This window comes from Aulostomus chinensis, chromosome 9, assembly GCF_037954235.1.
Source record: "Aulostomus chinensis isolate RoL2024-O1b breed Wild chromosome 9, RoL_Achi_v1.0, whole genome shotgun sequence".
Lineage (NCBI taxonomy): Eukaryota > Metazoa > Chordata > Actinopteri > Syngnathiformes > Aulostomidae > Aulostomus > Aulostomus chinensis.
The window spans coordinates 22,173,533-22,198,773 of NC_141328.1; the positions used below are offsets into that span (position 1 = coordinate 22,173,533).

Genomic DNA, 25,241 nt, shown 5'->3' on the forward strand with positions numbered 1-25,241 from the left:
ATGTTGGAACATCAAGGCTGAGAAATCTGCTGGGAGCAACTGTGATGGTAACAGTGTTATCAGAGCCACCAGGGAAACATGTGTTGGGCATATAAACACACAAACAAGCACGCATGTGCAAAAACACCGAATCAGGCACGCAAACCAGGTAACATCCAAAATATTATTTCGATGATAATTTCTTTCTTTGTCTTCACTGAAAAAGAAATTAATGGGAATGTTCATATTTTCTGTAAAAACTATTTTGTGTTCATTTTTGTATTATTTGCACGATAACATTACATTTGCAGTGTAAAAAAAAAAACATGCTAATGGTCTTAAACTATTTTATAATTTGTTAGCTGAGAAGTATCTGAATGTTAAATATGCAGTATTGTGGATATTTGTCTTCAGCTGGAGAGAAAATCTGTCTGGCTTTAATGCAGTGGGAAGACCAAAGCTGGTATCAAGTCCCACTTAAACCGCAATCAGTTGTTGTTGTTTTTTTTTTTAACCCTCTGAGTTCCTGAGAATACGAAGGAATATTCACTTTCATTTTGTCCTCATGTCAACTTTGACCCCTTTTCAAAAATGTTCTGAGCGACAATGAGGATTTTTGACCTCAGATTCCAAAAAATATTATGAAACTCGCGGTAACAAATTGGAATGAAGTTCAGTTCAAGGGTGTTACAGAAGATTTGGTGATGCCTTATTAATCCACCAGGCGGGGTCATTTTTGACCCTGGATGACGAGAGGTGCACAGTTGGCAAAACAAATGTTAAAATTGGGATGTTTCTTCAAAACGCATTCATTACAGGTTTGCCAAAAAACATTATTTACGCTAACCGGAGCATTCAAAATAGACACCTTTTAATGACATAAGGTGTTGTTGTTGTTTTATACAATATAAAAGACTTTTTTTTAAAGTCTTCCATACAGGACAAGATAAGTCCACTGAGAAACAGTGGCTTAACGCCCCACAACTGCTGATGTTGGAGGGTTAATAACTTTGGTTTTATTGTGCATATTCATTTTCAGGACAGAATCTTGAATACCATTTAATAAAAAAATCATTCTTATTTTTCATCGAGTTTGGAAGCCAAACTACTCAGCTCCTATATGTCTCGTTTTAGAGCATGTTTGCTTTGCCCCATGAGTTTCCTCTCCGTTCCAGTAAAACCAGTCAGGAACTGGCCAAGACAAATTTCTCATTGTCCACTCTTTTATTTTGGCCAAATATAAATCCCTGCTGAATCCACCATCATTTCACCCAATGCTCCTCTGCTCTTCTCCCTGTCCAGTATTGTCCTGACCATGACTGCAGTTTCCCATTCTTTCCCTCAGCATATTCACCATGGCAACTCCTGGGCCTCCCCAAATGATTTTTTTATGTAATCTCTCCAGATTCAACTGCGGGCGATTTAGATCCAGGTCAAAATATTTGTTTTTGTTTGTGTTTTTTCCGTTTAGTGTCTCGGTACCCAAAGCAGCTTGTCCAAGTTAAATCTGTTTTATTCATACAGGTCCAGATCATACCTTTAGTCATGTCTCTGACTTCCCTTAAACCTTGACTATCATGCAGCCGCGGCCTCTGGATTTAAAATGAGATATTAGATTAGATTAAGGATATGAGCTCCTGCCAAGCAGATTTGTGGAAAAACTGGATTAAACATGATTTGTATTCTACTGGATGCCTGACCAGTTGAAACTGACACAACATGCTTTCTAGGAAAGGATCTACTAAATAGCATGTTTTTAATGGTTCTGGATGTTTAGTACCAGCTAGGGAAATGTAACAGTGTGCCTACTTACAGTCAGTACTCTTTGTTCTAGTGGAATAAATTTTGCACCAAATAGCAGATATGGGTTATGGGAAATGGTGTGTGTGTGTGTGTGTGTGTGTGTGTGTGTGTGTGTGTGTGTGTGTGTGTGTGTGTGTGTGTGTGTGTGTGTGTGTCACTGTAAGGCCAGTTCAGGATTATCTCTTAATATAGCCCAGTGGAACTATCACAGTGAAAACTGCCCAATGTGTCTGGCCCGGGCCCAACAATACTGCCTCTCTAACCTGGCACTAGTTAAAGCCCTGCCTGCCTGCGAGGCACAGGAAGCTTGCGGAGAGACAGAAAACGTCCGGCTCATGCTTCAGTATTATCGTCTCTCCGTATCAATCTCAGTCTTATAAAGATATTTGCGAGCTCTTAAATTCCTGAGAATGCATCTGTGTCCTCTAAAGAAATCTGCAGCCTTAAAAAAACAAAAAACCAGGATCACACTCAAGTGGCAGCGTCTCCAGTGACAGCGTCTAGAGTAAGAAGAGGAAGTGAGTGATCAGAGCGGTGTCGTGTCTGCACGGAGGAGGTCACAGGGTGAATGAGTATGGGAACTTGCAAGTCATCTCTTTACCTAGATGGCAATCATACGGCTCTTGTTCTGACCCCACCAGTCTTTTTGGCCTGATTTCCTCTAGCGTGACCGTTCTTCTGACATGCAAGCGATATGTTACTTGACGTCGACCAATCGAATGACAGGGGGTGGAGCAGATAGATGTAAACATCCCGGTGAACAGAAAGAGGGAAGCTGTTAGTGCTCGTGTCTTGTGATACATCGAAACTGAGTAAAGGTTGTTATTATTCAGTCGCCTTAGCACTCAGCTACTGTAGCATAGCATACAATTGGCTACTTTTTCATAATCAAGTCCACAGCAGCTTTTTGTAACACGTGACAATCACGCGTGTCTGACCCGATGACCTGAACCGGAGCCTGTGCAAGGGTTCAAGCATCAGCTGGCCTCACAATTTTTTTTTTCTTAAATTGTTTCTTTATTTTTCAGATCTGTTTTTTACTGCTACAGCGACTGAATATCTCCATTAAAGGCTTATCTTAAACTGCAATCTTCACCATTCCCAAATCTAACTGGCTCCAACACTGAAGAACAAAAACTCACTGTCGGATCATAAACCAGATCTAGTTTCTCTGAAGTGATTCGTTTTTGACAATGTTGTCCTGCCATTAAACAAATTAGGTGTCGTTCTAAAAAGCCTCTCTGCTGTTTCATGTGGTTAAAGCCGATGTGACTCCTTTTATTCTTTGAGGTGTTGCCCTAGAGAACCAGTAGGACAGTCACTGTCACTGAATTTTGCACCAGTTCCCCTCAGTGCTAACAGTAGCAGCCGTGGACCAGAGCATTGACCCTGCACAGCCCTCTTGTTTTGCTTGTTGTCTTTTTATGTGCCAGTCATTTTATTGTGCGTATAATTTCAATATTTGTCATTATAATAGGATTTATGCCTAATGGGAGATAAAGGAATGGATGAAGGAGTTTCTGTGTTTCTATTTTTCCCTCTTTTCTCATCCTCTTCTCTCACTCCCTCACCTCACCTTTAATAAATGCCTTCATGTCTCCTTATCACACAGTCCTTCTTCTTTCTCCTACCTCTTATCTACTTGCCCTTTCTCTCTCACCTTCTCTCTCTCTCTCACCTTCTCTCTCTCTCTCTCTCTCTCTGCCTTTCCAACTCATCCTTTCAAGCTTTCTGCCACAAACAAAGGGAGGAATAGTTATCTTTCTTTCTATATGGTGAGGACCAGGTCTATTCTGGGAGAGAAGGATGTGATGGGATGGTGTGTGTGGGGGGAACTGGAAGGGCAAGGATTCTCTCTCCACATACATTAACCATGAGAACAGAACGGCAAAGAGGCTCCAGCCGGGCTCGAGCTGGAAAGAGCCCCCCAAACCCCCCCCCCCCCCCCCCACACACACACACATTCACATACACGCTCACACTCATTAACAAACACTCTAACAGACATGCACTTAGAAAAATAAACATACTTCCAGACACATGCACTGAGGCCAACTAACAAACGTGCCCTCATATCGGCAGAGAAACACACGTGCAGCTGCAAGGAATTTATAACGAGACGCCTCAATGATTCATGTGTTTAGCTGCCGCACACGCCTGCTGACAAACACATGTCCATAAAACGGAGTCCTAGAGATGAGATAGATGTGATTATTGGATTTGAAACTGTTATTTCATTCAGTCTGTGCTGATTTTAACTACTTCTCAATACTAAATAACTCCTTCAGTGAATGAAGATGAAGTACAACTCACAATTACTTGACGAGTTTGGATAATTTCTTCATTCATGACAGTTTCACAGTATTAAATGAGTTTTTTTTTTTTTTAAATGGGATTTATACTCACGACTGAATCTGACGTCGCACGTTGCTTTGAAGTCAACTTCAAGGGACGACCAATTTTCAAATGTAGATGTGTTTGAAAATTAATTTCAGTTGGTTGGGAAGTGAATGCAACACCATCAGCATGTGTGTGAATACTGGAGGTAATCACTGAATTCCATCCATCAGTCCATTTTTCGCTTATCTGTTGGGAAGTGGGAGCTGGAGCCTATCCCAGCTGACCGTGAGTGAGAGGCGGGGTTCAGCCTGGACAGTTTGCCAGTCCATCCCAGGGCCTTCAGGAGCAATTAGAGGCTCAGTATCTTGCTCAAGGACACTTAAACGTGGTCACTGGGGGAAGTGAGGATCAATCCAACCACCCTTCTGTTGCTCGACAGCCTCTCTACCTCCGAGCCATGCCGCCCAATCACTGAATTCTCTCTTCTTATTTATTTTAGGTGCACTGTCCCTTAAATTTCTGGAAGAACTCCTCAATAATGTGTTTTGTTAGTAAAATGTGATGAATTACAATTCGGGCGTCACTTTGGTGCAGTATTTTCTTTAAATTTATTAAGGACGCTCCATTCTAGATCGCCGATCATAAAGACATATATTTGTGTGTAACTTTGATCATCTTCCTTCCTCCCGATGTGTAACTTTGATCATCTTCCTTCCTCCCGATGTCCATTCCGATCACACGTGGACGGAGTGAAATGTCAGAGATTACAAGAGGACATGCATGGGGAGGAAAAGACTGGCCGCAGGCACAATTCTTTTTTTAAAAGCCTGGCTGTCCCTGAGTGATAAGACTGTTTGAGGTAGAGGTGATAGGACTCATTTACACTCTTATGCCTCTGCAAACAGGTCTGTTCTGCTTTCTGGCTGTCTGGATGGATAAATGTCTTATCTATCTTTACTACTAGACACCCTTTGGTGCAGTATTATGTCTGATGCTTCAAAGGAATCTGATCAAAGCATAAAATTAAACCTAAATGAATTAATGAGAATTTCACAGGCCGATAAATACCTTTTAACACTAATTTATCAGCGTACGAATCAATAATTTAAAATGCTTTATTCACTCTCTGCTCCGAGCTATTTTTTTGTTTGTTTTTGAAGTTTCTAATTAGTAAAACGCACAAATGCATCTTTTAAGCAGGTTTGAATGTTAAAACCATTCACCTGCAGAGTCTTGACTTCATACATTTTAGACTCTAAACACCAGTAACTCCCCTAAACTTTTTTATTCAGAGCCTTCATTTTATTTTTCAAAACATAATTTTCCCTTAGGTGTTGCTGTAGGCCAGCAGAATAAAAGATGACACGTCTGGCAATCTACACCTTGCCCAGGGACGACAATTACAGAACATTAGCTTCACACACACACACACACACACACACACACACACACGACTTTTCTTATCACATTAAAATGCATTGAAATCCCTCCATTTACATGCATTGCTTTTCTCCCTCCATCTTCTCCCCCTTACATCTTTCACTTGATCGCTCCTTTCCTCCCTTCCTTTGTCCTTCCTTCCTCCTTTTCCTGTTTTGATCTCACTTCCTTCTCCTCCTCATCCCTCTCCTCCTCTTCTTGTACTCAAGGCTCTTCGTTTGTTCACTCTAAATGTATGTCTGTTTAAAATATCTCTCCGTCTATGTGTGCCCTCGTGCACACATGCACACACACCCACACACACACACACCCACACACACACACACACACACACACACACACACACACACAAACATTACTTCAGATCATATTGGAATTGACTCAAAAGTGCTGAGGCAGATTTTAATTAGGAAACATGCATTATGGTGTGAAAAGTCAATACATTCGACCAGTTGGATGTGTGAGATTGTGCTGCGTGTGGCCTGAGATGGCATGATGAGAACAGAATTTATTGAATTGTCTTGTGTGTGTGTGTGTGTGTGTGTGTGTGTGTGTGTGTGTGTGTGTGTGTGTGTGTGTGTTTGCGTGCTTTTGTGAGAGTGTGTGTATATGTGTTGGTGCTCAGCCTCAGGAGTGAAAGGTGAACGTATTTTATGACCGTCTCTTGGCCAGTAGCATGCTGATAGTAATCACGCCGAGATAGACCTATGTGTGTGTGTGTGTGTGTGTGTGTGTGTGTGTGTGTGTGTGAGATCCATTCATCAGGATATAGCGGAGAATGAACTGTCAACTGCAGTGCTGTTAGGACTTGAATGGAGGAGCAGTCTCTCAGTCCTTAGGTGTTATGTTTCAAAGTTCAGACTCATTTCACTGCCCCATCTATCACTTTTTTTTCATTCAGGCTTTTTTGGTAATGAAGGAAGAATTCATAAACATGCTCGAGCAGTTCAATCAAACTTTTCTCTCTTTCCTTTATTCTTATTTTTACTATCTAGCTTCAGGCTTTGTCACTGCACACAGACTGATATGTGATAGCCACTATTTTCTTAAGTGTTGAAACATGAGTACAATGACATGAATTCAAGATGACATCAACAGCCTTTCTGGACATCTTTTGTTCTTTCCTTTGTGGTACTAGACAAGCATGTTTGCATGCGTTTTTTTTTTTTTTTTGCTGTTAACACATCAGATACACCACTGTCCGCCTTCCCTGCATCGATGTGTATTCAATCTAATAAAGCAGCAATTTTATCACATTTATTTACAATGCTTATCCACAGTCCAGTGAGTACTGGAGGTGTCAATGACATGATGTTACATGATGCTGCCGAGTGAATGAACTCTTCTGAAGGTAAACGAAGGATGAAGCGGGGTGACATCCTCAACTAAGATTAAAATCCTGATCATCCAATCTGTCAGCATGATCTAATTCTGTCAAACAAAGATTTGTATGACCCTCCCTTTAAACAACACAGTATGTTTCAATGCTGTTGGCATTAATCTGTTCAGGTTGTGGAGAGGGGCGAATTTTACCCTCCCTGCAATGCCAGTGGAAATTTTTATGAATAAGATAGCAAGTGATAACTTTATAGGTGGATTTAGCTATCTACACCGAGCATGTATGAATTGTGGGATTGTAATCTTTTGATATATTCATGTACTTTTGTTATTATCATCCATCCATCCATTTTCTACTGCTTATCCTGTTAGGGGCATGGGGGGGGGGCTGAGCCTATCCCAGCAGCCTTCAGGCAAGAGGCGGGGTTCACCCTGGACAGGTCACCAGTCCATCTCAGGGCCAACACATAGAGACAGGCAACCATTCACACTCACAGCCACACCTACGGTCAATTTAGAGTATCAATCAGCCTCGTCCCCTCTTGATGTCTTTGGACTGTGGGAGGAAGCTGGAGTACCAGAGAGAACCCACACAGGAACAGGGAGAACATGGAGACTCACACAGAAAGATCCTGTACCCGAGCTGGGGCTTGAACCTGGAACCTTCTTGCTGTGAGTTGACAGTGCTGACCACTGCACCACCGTGCCGCCCTGTTATTATAATACTAACTTAAATGTTGTCTTCTCTGGCTGGTTCTTTTCCAGTAACTCAGTCTCAGCTTAAGTGAACATTTTTGTGCCCACATTCAAAAGAATGTGTGTAAAAGTCACTCTTGACTTGAGCACTGAGGACACAAGGAGCTTTGGTATACAGTGAGAAACCAGAGGGGATCTCTGCCAAGGTCTGTGTTTATTTCCGAAAAAAATTTATCAAAAATGTCCCGGGACAAGAGCCACTATGCAGGTTTAACATTTGTATAACACATCTCATGATCCACTGTTTGAGTAATATGAGGAAACTTTAAATTGGACCTGCAGCAATGGTTTCATACACAGCACAGTAATAAGTTGTTGTTGTTGTTGTTTTTTTTTTTAAAGGATGATATTTGGGCCCCAGACATAAAAGAAACAGTATTATAAGTTGGTCTGAATCAAATGTGGCTCGAACTGCGCTTTGAGGTTGCCATGGCGATGCTAACTGCTGAGTTTACACTGAGTGAGACAAGGATTCAGCGGAGAGACACCTCTTAAACTTCGGCTCTTTACTCAAGGACCTGAACTGCTATCATCTCAGTTTAAATGCTGACAGACAGGAGACTCATCTGAACACAGTGAAATCATTTATTTATTGATGTTGCCAAATTGTGGCAAATACAACCAGTTAAAAACTTCCCTCATAGTTTCCCTAGTTGTGGGTCTTTTTCCTGAGATTATTAAGATAAGTTAAAAAAAAGACAAAATTTGCATGTTTTTTTACCAAATGATGTGTGATTGTGGCCCGTGGAGATGAATTTAGCAGAAATTTTGATAACAATTCAACACTTTCTCCCACTCTTCGTGCATATCACCTACACAAGCCCTTGAACACATAATTTACCTCACAACGTAAACTGAAAAAAAGATTGATTCATGTGTTTCCCCTGTGATTCAAATCTGCCCCTGATTTAAGGAGTTCTTCCTTGGTCCATGCCTTCCCCCTCCTCCTTTCACAGACAAACAGGCACGGGTTAAATCAGACTAGTGGTTCGGGTTGAGGCTTGGGGTTCATTCATCCCTTGGTCCATGCCTTCCCCCTCCTCCTTTCACAGACAAACAGGCACGGGTTAAATCAGACTAGTGGTTCGGGTTGAGGCTTGGGGTTCATTCATGTCTCCACATGTTTGTAGAGAGTATAAAGATCTGCATGTTTCCATAATTAGCTGCAGAATATCAGTGCTTGATCACATGGGAACCCTTCCTGGAACGTCCTCCCTGTGTGTGGAATATCGATCAGTACTTTAGTCGGCTGCTGTGACTGTGAGCGGCAGGACAAAACTGTTCTCTTCCTGGAGTCACTCTGCATATCGAGCCTTCCGTCAGTGACTGAAAGTCAAGACAAAGACGGAACATACAGTGAAAGCATATGTGCCCCATGCGGTTCTTCCAAAATATGTTCTGTGCAATTCTGTACATCCTGCAAATTCATTCATACATGACTTGATTCTAAATCATCCACTTGCTGAGTCAGGTCCTAAGTGATCAACAAACAAACAAACAAAAAGACACATATTAGTTTCGTCAGTGGGATCTTTAAGATTTTGACTTATTTGTGCCAAAAATGAAGCCCACTGACACCTGAAAAGAGGTCCGATCAGTCCAATTAAAAATAGATCACCTGGGGTAAGGATTTAAACATGGATCACAATGTTTTATTCACAAATCAATTATAATTCCTTTTAAAATACATTATTACATTTTTTTTTGCAAGTTTGAACCTATTTTATTTGTTCAATTAATTAACTCATTCAGCCCACCTACAGTATGAACACACTTGCGTGTGTGTGTGTGTGTGTGTGTGTGTGTGTGTGTGTGTGTGTGTATGCTCATGTGAAAAAGTGAGCAGCCCAGACCAGATGGACCACGAGACCAAACCACAAACAGCTTAATGCCTACAGTGGGCTTCATTTACTTTGCATTGTATGTAACCTTCCCGGCCACTCTGAGCCAATTACGGCCGATGACAAGTTAATTCAAACTCAGTAAAGGCACCGATATCTCAGCCACTGCAGTTTTTTAAATGCGACTGTTGTAGTTGTGCTCAGCACCCCCCACTAAAAGCTGGCGGGGATAGATTAAATTGTGCTGATACTTTCACAAGGACACCAGCTTGAAGTCATGTTGATATATTTTTGTAATACTTTAGTACACAAAATAGGGATATACACATTTCTATATGCAACATGTATTAAAAAGAAAACTATCAGCAAGGTTGAATGTACTACGAAGCAAAATTAATCAGGAAGCAGTGCGTGCTGACGCGGTGTCCTTAGTATGCTAAAAACCTAACCCAATGCAGCTAATAAAAATGAAAAAAAGTCCATTATCAGAGAGGCAGGTGTCACCGAGCACCACCCCCAAAATCCACGAACTCCATCCAGCCTCATCTGATTAAGGACCATTCCAGACAAGCTCGATTCATCGCTTCAATGTCGTAGAAGCCCTGATGAGTTGATGGGAGAAAAGCTGATACAGTGATGCAAAATAGATGCATAAGTTGAAGTGGCGTTCTCCTCAGGCAGAACAAACGCTGCTGATGGAACTGTATGAAGGATACGGAGGTAATCAACAAAGAAGGCCGTACACCTGCCATTGATAAAGAGAGGGGAACGGAATGGCACAAAAATATATGACAGACTACACTCTAGTGCCGTATGCTTTTGGTTATTCTGATCCTCCAGTGTACTTGTAAAGTACAATGAATATACTCAGGACAAAGTGAGAGGCAGTGTTAGCACCTGGCGCTCCGACTTGTTGGGGGAACAGCCTCTCGATGCGTAAAATCATCACAATTTAATGCTTGAAATAAAAATGATTGCTAGCAGTTTGCATGATTGAAATGTGTCCCATGACCTTTCAGTAGAGAAGGACATCCATTTTTGTGTGTGGTTTTATCCAAACGATTAATTCTTTCTCTGGCACCTGTGTTTACAGGTGAGTTTCTGGAAACTTGGGCAGTTGTTGAGGTATGACACAGCCAACCACGTCTGTTGAGGTGCCCTTGAATAAAGCATTAATCATCCAAATGCACCAGTTGCAGTGCCAACAGTTTAGTACCATGGCTGGTTACGCTGGACAGGTTCCAGCTTGGGTTTAATTGTGCAGCAGGATGACAAAAGTACAACAGAACAAGGCACTGTAAACAGAATATATTTCAGTTTCACACAGAATGATTTTTGGATGTAGTTTATTGTTGTTATTATTATTTTTATTTTTTCTGTTTTGTGAAGATAAGATGCTGAATCACCTCCAAGTTCCTTCCATTAAACCGGCTATAGCACCTGTTCAGTTCTCCTGGCGTCTGGAGATCTGTGACGTGAATATTTTATGTTGACAGCTGGTCGGCGTGTTGTACGAGTGTGTGCTTTGTGTGTATGTGTGTGTGTGTTTGTGTTTCTTTGAGTGCAACCGGGTTCGTATCTATGTCATATTCTGTGTGCAACAGCCACAGGAAGTAGCTAATCCTGTTGTTGAGGCCTAAAGTGTCTGACTTAATTTTTACTCTACTGATGACAGAACAGTGGCTTATTTGTAAAGGTTAGTGTGTGTGTGTGTGTGTGTGTGTGGTGTCAGGGAGACAGTGTGGGTAAGTGTGATTATGATGTTCCTGTTAGCTAGAGAAAGACCTGAAAGATTTTTTTTCCTCGTATTTTTTGGAAATTTCATTATGATTGCTGTTATTGTTATAAAATTTATACCAAGTTCCCTATAGGCAAGTATCACTACCTGGCAGCCATCTTGGTAACACCTCCTCAGTAGTTATGTGGGATTAACAAGGTCCAGTTCTTAGAAGAAGAGAACTAAAAAAAAAAAAAAAAGAAAGAAGAGAACTGTACTTTACTGCATGTGTAGAATCACTGGTCAGGCTCACGGGGGTGGCATGCAGCAGCAGTGACAGGCGAAATAAACATTGGTGGCGTTAAGCGAGCTGGTACAACCTCAACTTTTGGATGGATGGATGAAAAATACACAACGGCACAACCGAAGCAACCACAGTCCGGAATGCCTGGCAGACGACTGATTAGTTTTTTTATGTTTATGCAGCTTTTGGCATTAACGTCATTTTTGTTGTCTGGATTCACTTGTGTCTTTTATGAGGTTTCTAGTTACCTTGGAGATAATGTGTTTATCCCAAAAAGGGTGTGTGTGTGTGTGTGTGTGTGTGTGTGATAGAAGCACATTATTTACAGAGTTCAGACACTAGGACTGATGGACCTGGCCTCGAGGTTAATTATTTGTGGATCTTGAGAGTAAGCACATTTCTAGAAAGAGAGGCCAGTCTTTAATGTCTGACACACATTTAGGGAGTGCAGTGTGTTTGTTTGTGTGTGTGTACATGCATGCATGAGTAAAGAAGTAAATGCCATAAATCTCCTCTGTATTCCTTTAGATTGGTGTTTGTTTTTTTTCCATTATTGCGCCTATATTCAGTCTCCTTAATTTCGTATTTCATATCACTTTTATCAGGACATTCCACTTTTATACTTGTTCTCTTATTTTGGGGAAAATCCTACAAAGACACCTCTGTAACTGTTTAGCCTATCCCTGTAGACAGTGTTTAATTTGTGCGTTCACACAAAGCCCTCAAAATAGAAACTTGATGAGAGATGAGTTGCAGAGAGAGAAATACAAATGTGGTATGAGGAGGTATTAGTTATGACGAGGGCTCAGCTTCTTAGGATAAGCGGGGTAGGAAGGGCTGCAGAGGGTGTGTATTAGAAAGAATTTCTTTTTCTTTGTCATGACCATGGAAGTGTGATTATTACACATGTATGTGCGGGTCTCCTCGACGAGTGGTTCCGATTAAAAAGACCCATGCGTTTTCTGATCTGACTGAAAATATTTGCACTTGAATTTTGCATGATTCCATGATGTATTGCCATCATAAAAGGGGCGTTAAATACTATCACACCAGGCAAAAATAGACTTAAATTCTGATTTAATTGCACCGGTTCCCTCTCTTCTTCATTTCTTCCTGCGGCAGTGCACACAGTCTGTCCTGTTAGAGACTGTCAGGGCTCATTTTCCTCTTTTCAGAAAAGACATTTGCAGCCATTTAACCTCGCAGTAACTTCAGCGGGCCTGAAAAATTGCCCGAACTGGCTGAAACGCCACATGCAAACTGACTGGGACAAATGAGCTGTAACGTGAGGGGAGGCATGCACCCTAATTGTTTGAGACGCATACACACCTGTCAAAACTACCTGTGATGGGTTTATCTGACCCTGGCAGAGCTGTGCGTTCAAATACGGGGTCCATATTCTACAAGGAGTCTTTTGGGCAGCTCACAATGTCGGCTGATAGGGATTTCTCCAAAAAAAAAATTTTTTTCTTAGGATACGGGATTTGCAAACGTTGACTCCATTGTATTGCATGACCCTTTATAGATGATGGAAGTGAGACTTTCTTCTGCTTTTTGAACAGTGTGCTTGAATCAAAAGAATAATAATAAACACAGACAACTCAAATTTGAGTTAATAGGACTTCAGTCGGACTAAGCTGTTAATATGCATTTGAAAATTGCAGTTTTAGTCGGACTAAGTCGCTTCAAAAGAGTGGCTTTACATTTGGAGAGCCTTTATTTACTGAGGAAATTGTCCCTTTGACAATAGATTATGCAGAATAACGTGGACATGAATACATCTGATGCACCAATATTACCTTTGAGGACAAAGCTCCAGAAAGACAGTGTCTACAAGAGGAGTTGAGGAGGAGTAGTTTTCAATAATGTGGCGATGTCTTCATCACATGTTAGAAACGCTCACGTGTTTTAACCACAGTGAAGCAGACGTGGATATTCTCTGCTGCTGCGCTCTTGATTAAGCTTGACATGATGAGAGTCGAAGAACCGCCCGGATTAAAAAAACTGCTGACTCCTTTCCCTCCAGTGTTTGCTCCCAGTCCCTCTCCATCTCCTCCTCGGTCTTTCTCATCCCTCCATCCCTCACTCCATCGCTCATTCCTCTTATGATGTGGGTTATAAAGCAAAGGGATAGACTGGGACTCATTAAAATCAGCACCCCCCCACACACACACACACACACACACTCCACACCACCTCTTCTTCTTCTCCCTATCTACCTCTTCATTTCCCTCTTGCCATCTTCATCAGATGTAATTATGGCAGCACAACGTGGGAGGAGCCTGCACGGCAAAATTATACTTTCAAATCGCCTTCTGCTTCAGCTATTTAAGGAACGAGACCTACATTTTCAACCTGATCAGAGAGAGAACAGAAAAATTGGGGCACAGTGAGAAAAAAAAGGGAAATAGTAGGCGAAGAGGGAGGGAGAGGAGGAAGTCTGGATGCAGAGGGGAGAGGAAAATGAGCGTGTTAAGGAGGAAAGGAGGATGTCAGGCTGTAACAGTGACTGTAGCCGCTGAGTTAACAGAACATGGGATCAGTGATTCTGTCAAGCTAGAAGATGCCAGACAGCAAAGCAGGCTGGGAGAGAACAGTGGAAGGAAATGCTTAGTTTGGCTAAGATGAAGACATTTTCTCACTCTATGTGCTCCACATTTCCCCCTCAAATTTAAGGAGAGCTTGTCCTGAAGCACCTCGCAAAAAACATTAGGGGGGATTCAGAGGGTAGCGGGAGGGGTGATACAGTACTGTACGCTTGCGCATTGCATTGTGGGAACGAAAGGGGATGGGAGCAACGTGAAGAGATTTACTGTCTTTCCTCTGGATGCAGAGAGGATAATATAGCAATATTTATGGAAGCTGTGTCATGGTGGTGGATGCAAAGCTACAGAAGGACAGACAGGACAAGAGCTGGTTGACACAGTTCAGAGGCAAGCTGCTGTTTTTTTGCAGATATTAGAGAGCGAAGCAAGGTCCGGACACGAGGGAGTATCAGCTCGCTTCTGGAGGAAGAGGAAGACAGGAGAAGAGCATGAGGAGGGGTGATGGTTTATTTTAAGATGCTGGGGTTTCATTCTCATGATGTCTGTTTGTGTCTCACATGTGTTTATCCATTTGGTGTGTGTGTGTGTGTGTGTGTGTGTGTGCGTGTGTGTGTGTGTGTGTGTGTGTGTGTGTGTGTGCGCGCGCGTGCAGATACCTGTCTACCATGTGGATTTATGTTAGTGTCTGGAAGAGATGCACTGTAATTCTTTTCACTCTGGTTGCGGTTTCAGCTTGGCAATCTCTCAGCGCCGCAGTCAATTTATGGTTGATTTATGTCTCTCTTTCTATTTCTGGTTGATTACAACTATTCTCTCTGCTCTTTTGTTGCTCATGGGAAGGACAGGGGACCATATTCTTAGTGTATCCATCCAAATGCACTTTCTTTCTCATTCTCTGTGGCTTTGCAGTCGAATGAATGAATACATTGTCCATGTGGTTTAGATAATAAGAGAAACTGGTGCATCTTGTCCAAGTCAGCCATGATATTTAAACTAATCAGGAACAATCAGCCCTGAAAGGGAAAACTGTAGAAATGATTATGATGTTTTATATCTGTACTGTCCTCACCACTGTCCTCTACCTTTGTAGAGAATCATTTTTCTTTTTCCTGTTGCGATGACTCTTTAACCTTGCTAACCCAATGTCCTCTTGGAAAATGCAATGTGCGGATTAGGTTTAAACTTTGGTACAAACATAAAATGTCTTTTACCACATACAGTGTTGAGCTGGAATTAACAATCTAAAATATATTTTAACTTTTTGTACTTAGGGGAGATATTCATCAAAGAGGATTTAATAAGCTAACCTGACTGCTCTCTATTCTGCTTGCAGGTCCAGGAATGGCTGTGTCTGAATTGTCAGATGCAGAGAGCCCTTGGCATTGATATGACCACGCCTCGCTCTAAAAGCCAACAGCAGATTCACTCTCCGTCCCACCAAGCCAAACCCATCGTCCAGCCTCAGCAGCCTGCAGCTCAGCCAGCACAGCTGACGGCAGCAGCACAGCCCAAACCTTTGGCCCAGAGCCAGGCCACCCAGCGGCAACAGCAGCAGCATCCTCAATCGCAACCTTACGGCCAGTCTCAACCCTACAGCCAGTCCCAGCAGTATCCCCAGTCCCAGCCCTACCCCCAGTCCCAGCAGTATCCCCAATCCCAGCCCCAGCCATACCCCCAGACCCAGCCGTACCCTCAGACTCAGCAGTATCCCCAGTCTCAGCCACAGCCATACCCTCAGACCCAACAGTATCCACAGTCTCAGCCCCAAGCTTACCCTCTATCCCACCAAGGTCCCCAGACTCAGCCTCATACCTCCTCAGGCTTACAGAGACACCCAACCCCTGGCGGCCCCCAAAGTCAGACAGGGCCCTCTTATCAGGGGATGAGGTCTGACACCCAGAGAGGACCAGGAGCTCCTGGGACAGGAGGCCAAAGTCAACCTGGGGGTCCAAGGATTCCCCACCCTGGTGCAGTGCCCCTCCCTGGCTTGACCAAAGCACCTTCCCAACCAGATCTGGGTCGAGGGTCTCCGATGCACCAGTCCATGGCACGGCATCATGACCAGACTCGAAGCGCCGGCTCCTCCCCAGCCCATAAGCCTCAAGCCCCTCCTGCCCAGGACGGCCTTACTAAGCTGTTTGGCTTTGGGGCATCGCTGCTCAATCAGGCTAGTACCCTTATCAATGTTGACCCTCTACCCACGGCCTCCACCCAGCCCAGCCCTGCACGAGGCAAGGTGGTGTTCAGTAATGCAACTCCGGACAACAGGCAACAACAGCAGCAAGGGGCACCTGGTGCCAAACCATTTGGGATGGGGAGCACTCATGCGCCGACTCAAATGGGTGGTCCTCATGTACCAAGCCAAATGGGAGGATCTTATCCACCAAGCCAAATGGGGGGTCCCCATGCTCCAACTCAAATGGGGGGCCCTCATGCTTCTACTCAAATGGGGGGTCCTCATGCGCCAAGCCAAGTCATAGGTTCTCAATCAGGTGGTCCACATGCGCCAACCCAGAAGCAACAGCAGCAGAGCCTACCCCATCAACAAGGGATGCCTCCGTCTCCTGCACATCATCAAAAGGCATCACATCAACCGCAAGGACAACAACATCAGCACTCACCTGCACATGTGCAGAATGTGCAGCAGAAGCATGAGCCTGTTGCAGCTCCTGTACCTCCTCCAGAGCCTGCAAAGCCCAAAGTGAACTGTCCACTTTGTAAAACTGAGCTGAACATCGGCAGTTCGGACCCACCCAACTATAACTCCTGTACACAGTGCCAGAGTCAAGTGTGTAACCTGTGTGGTTTCAACCCCACGCCGCATCTGGTGGAGGTAAGAGAACAAATACCTATTCATATGGTACTATCTCTCATAGATGCATAGGTATCTGAATATCAACAAGCAAACATCATATTGTCTGAACCCACTCACCCATTTTCCCACACAAAAGGCATCATTCTGCGTACACAGAAAATTAATTCCTCTCTACCTCTTTACTGCTTCACTTCTGCTACACCTGAACCTTTGAGGAATTTGCTTTCTTCTCTCCTGGCTTATACGTTTTCATGGTCCATGTTTTTATATATATATATATATATGTAACCATAACAAATAGCTGCCTGTCACTTCTAATTTTATATAAGCCTACACAGCAGCCAGGAGCTCAGATCAAAATAAGCTTCAGTTAATTTTTTTTGTTCATCCTTGGTTTCAGTTTCACGTCTGATTGAAAGAAATGTCAACTGACACTATTCCATAAGATCAGCTCTCAATTTAATCAGAATATCATTTTTATCCAAAAATGAATGTTGCTGTTAAGTTAATATGCAGATTTAATTGGTCAGAATGATTTGAGCACTTGCGCTGTGTGAGCTGATGGATACTTGCATGCTAACACAGTTAATTAGAGTGTCGTTACTAATCCAGGGTTGTAGCTCAGCAGGACATTGGACTGTCAGGCAATACATCTTCACTACAACCACAAAGGGACATTTTTTTCTGGTGTGAGTTGTTGCAGCTGCTACAGTATGTACTGCTTTACACTAGATAGGTACTGGAATAACAACATTCAAGAAAGCATATGGCATATCATGTGTGGTTCAAATCTCCAAACACAGAGTCAATCAGATCATTTTACATTCTGCTTTGTAAGTCTCATGACCCTCTTGATTTGATTAAATGGATGAGGCCTTTTAAAAACCTCATTCAAGACAAAATTAGCTTCTTTTTTCTTCATGAAGGAGAAGGAAAGCTGATGTGTGACGTAAAGCGAGAGCTGGAAATACAACGAGGTACAGCAGGAACAGCAATCGATGAAGAAAACCTTTAGAGTTTAAAAGCCATCAGACAGAAAGAACAGAAAAGAATTAACCATGAAAGTAGTACACAACGTGAGGCCAAAAAGGTGGAGAACGTTTGAAAATGACGTTTTGAGAGAAGCGGAATTCTCCGCAGTTACACTTCTCTTTATTTTCTTCAAAGGGGTGCTGCTGTGGGTAGAGTTGGAACAAGAGTCAAGGCCAACAGAATTCTCTCCCGCCCTTTATCGATCCAAACGACAGAAGGCAACAGAAACAGAAAGAAAGAGAGGATGATCGGAAATACAAAATATGTTAGACGGAAGGGAAATAGGTTTGAAAGGCAAGTTCAGGTGTTGAGCATTTAGTTCAGTTGGGAGGGACCAAAGAGCAAAAACCGATGAAGAAAATAAGGCTGCGGTGAAGGAAAAAACTACAGGTGGCACACAATGACAAGAAAAAGGAGGAACATTCAGGCAAAAGGAGGAAAGGTAGTGTGGATCAAAGGGTGGAAAGATGCACAGAATTCACGGAGGAATGAAAGACAAGACAGAGTGAAAACGAGCAGGCCAGGGTGTCAGTCAGTGAGGCAAGCAGATGACTTGTGTTATATTTACTTTGAGCCAACATGATGCCTTCAGGGTCTTCGGGAAGTACAGTTGTTTATTGTACTGTACTGTGTCTCTGCCTCAAGATGGACCCAGAGATAATGCATAGCAGGGTTATATATAACCACAACTAGTGTGTACAGTACACTGGCAAACTCACACTCACAGAGCAAAAAGAATGGGTCAACATGTGTTTTAGACCATGAGAAACCACGGCCATTAAGACTGTCAGGCACACACACACACACACACACACACACACACACACACACACACACACACACACACACACACACACACACAGATCAAAGCAGGGCATGTTTTGTCAAGTGTATGTTTGGTGGAGGGGATGCCTGCTGGGTTAAAGACTCTTGAAGACGGAGTGAAGGAAACATAACAAAAAGTTTGACAGGTGGAAGAGACGATATAAAACCACCAATAAAAATCCTGTTAGTAAATTAGAGAGAAGATAATGACACAGTGAATCTGGGATACGCACCATTCGCTTGAGTATAAAACAGATGAAGGAGAGATAGTTAATGTTGTAGATAATTTGGGGGGAATTCAACCAGAACTTAACCACAGCCTTGTCACAACTATCTTGTAATATTGGATTTTCACAAAATATGAAATGAATGTCGTTTTCACAACATATTGAATATGTTGCCGTGTTTTGCATAAGTGTTTTTTGCAGGATATCATAGAAACGTTTTCATGAGAATATGCAAAGAGCGGCTATGTGAGCAGATGCATTTCAAAACTCCAGTGTTCTTCAGAAACTCGTTGACTTAAACTTTCCTTCAATAAGTGCCGCTTTAAGTCAGGAAATTGACTTTTGTACACAGTAAGAGGAAGAATTGTAATTATTTGAGCCTGTAGATACATTTTCTTTACTAAGAAAAAAATGCTAAACTGTGACGGCAAGATATATTTGTAGCTTACTTACCAGAAGCATTATTATTGTTATTAATTTTAAGTCTATTAAAATGCTTGAAAAGATGAGTCCCGTCATCCGTCAGGAGTGCATACAACCGTGCGTCTGTACTGAAATATGAATGTGTCTGAGCCGGCAGTGCAGATGACTGGTTGTGTTTGAAAAGACAAGAACGCCGTGTGATAGCACGGAGGGTAGCGCTCACTTGATTTATCCATAATTTAGTCCAGGTTTTTTAAAGTATAAATAGAAGGAGAGATTAAATATGTACGGGGTGGCAGTGTCTCCCAACAGAGAAAAGTAAAAAAGTCACTGGGTTTATCCTTTAACTCCTGACTTCTCCTTTCGTCGTTTCTTCATCCCTTCATTTGTCACCTTTTATAACTGTGTGACACTATAATTTACACCATCCTCTTATCTGGTGATTCGGCCCTCTATCACCTTCGGACATTTCCTCCCTTCTTTCTGTCTTCCTACAGCTCTGCTTCCTTTCATCGTAAACTTTCTTGTCGTTTCTTAAGTCTTCTTGTTTTTATGGAAATCGTAAACAATGAAGGAACAATAAGGGACAATGATAACGGTGTTAAATCGAGCTACTTTTTATATACATTGAAGAAATATGTGCGCACTGCGTAGTCAGATCCTCTTGCTCTTAATGATGCACGCATGCATTAACACACACACACACACACACACACACACACACACACACACACACGCACGCAGTTTAAGCAGGTGTTATTGAATGAGTGAATGAGGCCATTCCTCTGTCCAGTCTGTCATTCAGGCTTTCACAGCTGTCATTACTGCTGTCAAAAGAATTATTAGGATTGCTGCACCCTCTCCACCTGAAATGTGTGTGTGTGTGTGTGTGTGTGTGTGTGTGTGTGTGTGTGTGTGTGTGCGTGCTTTGCATTTGTGTGTGTGTGTGACTGCACATCAGTGACAGCTTGTGGTTGAAATAGGGTACAACGCATTAAGAAGTGGGCCAAAGCTATGTGTGTGTGTGTGTGGGGGGGGGGGGGGGGGGGGCATAGGAATGTAAGGATGCTGTTGGCCACCTTGACAACTGCTGAAACCAAGGACTTTGTTTAAAGTGCATATGAATGATTCAAACAGTCTAGCTTAGCGCTACCACCGCCCCATGTTGTGATGCTGTTCAAATACTGCATTTGTTAAACCTAATGTCAGTCATTTTTACAGTGTAAGGACTCCTTCATGGAGTATTTTGCAGATCAGAATTGATTTAACTTGACCAACAGCCTAGTAGGTGTTTCCCCAATGTTTGCATTTCTACTTTTCCATGTTTTTTCTTTCTTTCTGCTAAAGGTCTGATCCACTTCAAATACACATCTGATTCCAATACCACAACTCCTTTTTTCCTGTCATATTATTAGTATGTTTACAGTTGCATGATATAAATCATAGTAAACCACGAAGTACTTCACATTATTAAAAAGAGTAAAGTGTGTACACAGAATAAATCAATTAAACGCATTCCAGAGGAAATGTATTTCAACTGTTCGTATAAATCGGTGGTGCGTCTCACGGTACGTTATTGTCTGGTGGTGCAGCACCAGAAATGGAACAGAATCTGGATTGGATATCAAATTTCTGTGCGAAGGCAGCTGACTTGTGAAGGACATCATCATCGGCTCCTGATTCTGATTTTCCCGCATGGACACGATCACACCTCAAATTCATTTTCAAAAGCGACTTGGCCAAGAGGTCAACATGAACAGGGCCTGCATGTATGTTATCGTACGTGACACGCGTTACCACTACGACATGTAGTGCAGCTTCCATGCGTCTCACAGGCTGCTGCCATCGCCACCGTCGTAATGAAGCGTTGTTACTGTCACGCTTCCACACGGATCTGCCTCAGGCAAATATACCCAGAGGTTAACATGGCTACTTCAGCGAGTTTCTGTGTGCGTACATGAGTGACAGATAGATCTGAGTGTTCACTATGAGGGTCATTAGAAGTCATGGAGAAATGTAGAAGAGTCGATTTTATTTTATGTAAAACGTTTGCTTTTTCCTCGTCTTTCCCTTCGTATTTAGTCTCTCATCTCGCCGCTTTCTTGTCTTGACTCATCGGTGTCCCAGCTTTCTCTGAGAAAAATGAATGTAAAGATAACTATCTTTGACTTGATTGACACCCAAGGCACAGCAGAGGAAATAATGGAACATTTGATTGAAGAAAGAAAACGGGAGCTGCATAATGTTCAATAAACTGTGTGTGACATTTAGCCACCACTAAAGAAAGGAATGCAATGACTGGACTGCAAATCTTCAAAGTTTGTTTTTGAATAGAATTAATTTGCATTTTTTTCAATCCAAACCATTTCTAATTCTAAAACAGAGAAGTTCAAAGTGTGTGTGTGTGTGTGTGTGTGTGTGTGTGTGTGTGAGAGTGTGCGTATGTTTGTGTTTGTGTGTGTGTTCATGTGAGTGTGTAATTATGAGGTGACTAGTGTCCTATAGTGAACATAATGTGCACATGTGGGTGTAATGTATGTAATCTGGTTGGCGCACGTGTGTGTGTGTGTGTGTGTGCTGTGTGTGTGTGTGTGTGAGAGAGAGAGTGAGTACATGCTTGTGTTTGTGTCAGGACAATTTCCACAGTGTGAATGTTGATGCCATGGATGCATCTGAAAATAGCACAGACAAGCAGATGTCACTCACACACACACACACACACACACACACACACACACACACACACACGTACGTATCAATGTTTCGTGTAGTTGTTTGCATGTGTGGCATCTGTCATTTGCATATAATTTGTATGGTCGATAGGTTATGATAAATGAATCATTTGCAAAAAACACTCTTAAAAGAATTTGAGCGAGTTTTTATTTTGTTCTTCATTTTTTCATATAATTAAGATTTTTGTGACTATATTGTGTCACATATGTGATGGTGAATGTGCAGAAAATCAAACTAATTATCATTTTCTCTCTTCACGGCTCTGTTTCCTGCTGTTGCGCTCTAACTGCGGCTAAGACGTTTTAGAAAGATGAGTGTTATTCTTCAAATTATAGAAATATAAATATGCAAAAATGATGAAACCACCAATCAATGCAAAAAAAAAGAAGGACTCTCTCCCTCATGACTATTCATGGCTCTTTCAAGGAAGACTGATTATGCTGCCATGTTGAAAATGTTTAGCAACCGTATTTTGAGGTGGAGTTTAAAGATACTGCATATTAAATTTAAAAAGAAAAATCTCCTGAAGAGTTTCAAGAGCTTTGAAACGAGGAGAGAGGATTCAAGAGAAGGAAGCGAGGACTGAGTGAGTCATGCTTCTGTATTTGGAAACAAATCAGAAACAAAAATAGAGGACGAGAGCAGCAGCATGAACGAGCTCCTAATGGACCGACGGTTCGCTCCAGCACATCAGGACATCTCGCTACAATTAATAATACAAGGACCCGCCATCCTCTCCTCCTTCTCCTCCTCTTCCTCCTCCTCTCCTCACCTCCGTCCACCCGCCTCCTCTCCATCTGTTCCTTTCATCTTGTCCTCTGCTTTTTTTTCCCCCTCCCCTCCCTCGTCCTCTCTCCCACCCATAATTTTCCCACGAGGGATTCAAACTGGCAACCTTCTGAAAACACAGTCCGCCTACATTTTTTTTTTTTACACCTCTTCCATTTCTTGTTCTCTCGCTGTTAAATTTCTCCTTTAATTCTTTATTCAACACATCTTTAAGAAACCTTGTCTTTCATTTCATCTACCTTTCCTCCAGCTCTCATAAAATTCACTTTTTAAGAAAAAAAACCCTCAGACAAGATGCACTTAGGAAGCTCCAAGGCAACATTTTGACATTATCATCCCAAAAAGGCCAAAAATCTTCTATTTATTTTTAGGACTGTCTGTTTGACAGCAACATTATTACCTTGAACTATTGCCCTCAGAAATATTACGCAGTGTCTTTATTGACTGAGGTTTAAAAAAGTTGTGTAAAGAAAGACTGCAGGACCAAGAGCTTATTGGAGCTTTTTTTTTTTTTGCAAACAAAAGCACAAAGCAAAAAAATAGTATACATTTTTTCAGTGTTACAATGTATTTCTGTCTTTTATTTCAGTCTGCTATTTTATTGTCAACTGTCGTATCTCATAGACCAACTTCGCCTCACATGCAGCCTTCAAACTCTTGAAGTGCTCTGTGTCAGTTTTTTTTTCGAATTCTTTTTTGGTGAATGACGTCTGTACATCGCGTGCAAACTTGACTCCTCACAGTCGGGTCTTTAAATACCTGCTGATGACGTATCCTGCGGCGGCGCGCTTGTTTTATGGGACTTTAACTAGTCAGGCAAGAGGGGTTAGTACCATGTTGGGGGTGTTTATGAAAGTGTGATGAAACTGAAGACTGTAACAAGAGACTGTCTGCTTCTCATTTACACTTCGGTGACGGAAACCAAGAAAAAAATTTTGTATTTCTTTCAGTTTGACTAAATTATTGTATTTGCTGTAAAAACTTCGATACTTTGAACTTTTGATATCTATTAATTGAGCCTCTCTGATGAGGTCGTCTGAGGTTGCACTGTGAATCTCTCTGTCAAACACCCACCCACCCACACACACACACACACACACACAAACACGCCCACACACAGGCAGCTTATTCTCTTCCTCTCCTCTCAAATTTGTCCACTGTTTTTGTGTCTTCCCTCCTCTCCCGCCAGCCTCAGATTCCTCTCTTCCTTCAGTTGCTCGATCTTCCTCACTTGATCCTTCTTTTTCTTTTTAAATCCTTATCCATCCATCAGCCTAAGCTCCCCCGCTCTTTCATCCACTCATCTCTCCATCCAGTCTGCCCTCCCTGTAAGATTTTCTCTCTCTCTCTCTTTCTTTCTCTCTCTCCCTCGTCCTCGTTTTACCTGGTGTCTAGTGCAGCTCGTATACTCACACCAACAGTTATGAGAGAATGGGAGCAGAGAAACGAGACGAAAGTCTCTGAGAAAAACAAATAGCAGAGATGGAGCACTACGCTAACAAATCCACACAATAAAAACTTCTGCTTGAATCAAAGAGTTTGCTATAAAGGACACAGACAAACACACACACACACACACACACACACACACACACACACACACACACACCACCACCACAACCACCACCGCTTTAGTTCTGGTTCCCATAAATACAGCTTACAGGACACACAGAAAGTGAAGTGCTGGACATATTGCAGTATTTGTTGCTCCTCAAGTACCAACAGGCACCTTTGCAGCTTATTTTTTCAGATTATAAGCAAAAAAACCAAAACAAAAAAACCTGTCAGTATTGAGGTGAGAAACTAAAGATGTCTGGATTCAATACTTGGTACCAGTCCTGGCCTGATACTCGCCCAAATCAAGGGATCGGATATTGGAATATCATTCTCAGTATTTTGTAATTGAGTCCGTGTGCACTTATACATTTGAGTACCACGAGTACACATGAATTATACTCTAAATTGCCTCCATCCTCAAGCACAGTCCAGTGTTCACTCTTAAAAAACAGGCTCACGAAGTTACACTGAAAAGTTGGATCAGAAAGTTTGCGTTTGAGTTTGACTGAATCCTAGTCTACGCGGTGACACTGTGTGGAAGTAAAGAAAGCTTTCCAGCGTGAAAGAAATAAAGATTCACGCTGCAGATGTAAAAGCTTATCAAAAGAATATTAAAAGCAGAGACATGTGTTTTGATATATTGTTTATTGCAGCAGACTTTTTTTGGTTTTCTTATGTTCACCTATGTGCTTGTGTCCACTTTAGTTGACACAAATGTGTAGGGAGGGGCCCCGGTGAGGGGGAGGCTGTCGGAAGACATTTGCAAGGAGAGGATG

The 25,241-nt window shown here is 42.2% G+C and overlaps 1 protein-coding gene across 5 annotated transcripts in view; it reads left to right on the forward strand.

Annotated features, from left to right (window-relative positions):
• The window catches only part of bsna (bassoon presynaptic cytomatrix protein a), a 134,267-nt gene that overhangs the window by 46,205 nt on the left and 62,821 nt on the right, over positions 1-25,241 (forward strand). For all 5 annotated transcript variants that reach the window (XM_086214286.1, XM_086214287.1, XM_086214289.1 and 2 more), the window contains exon 3: positions 15,398-16,897. In XM_086214286.1, the coding sequence (XP_086070412.1) occupies positions 15,398-16,897 (1,500 nt within the window). The remainder of the gene's footprint in view (positions 1-15,397; positions 16,898-25,241) is intronic.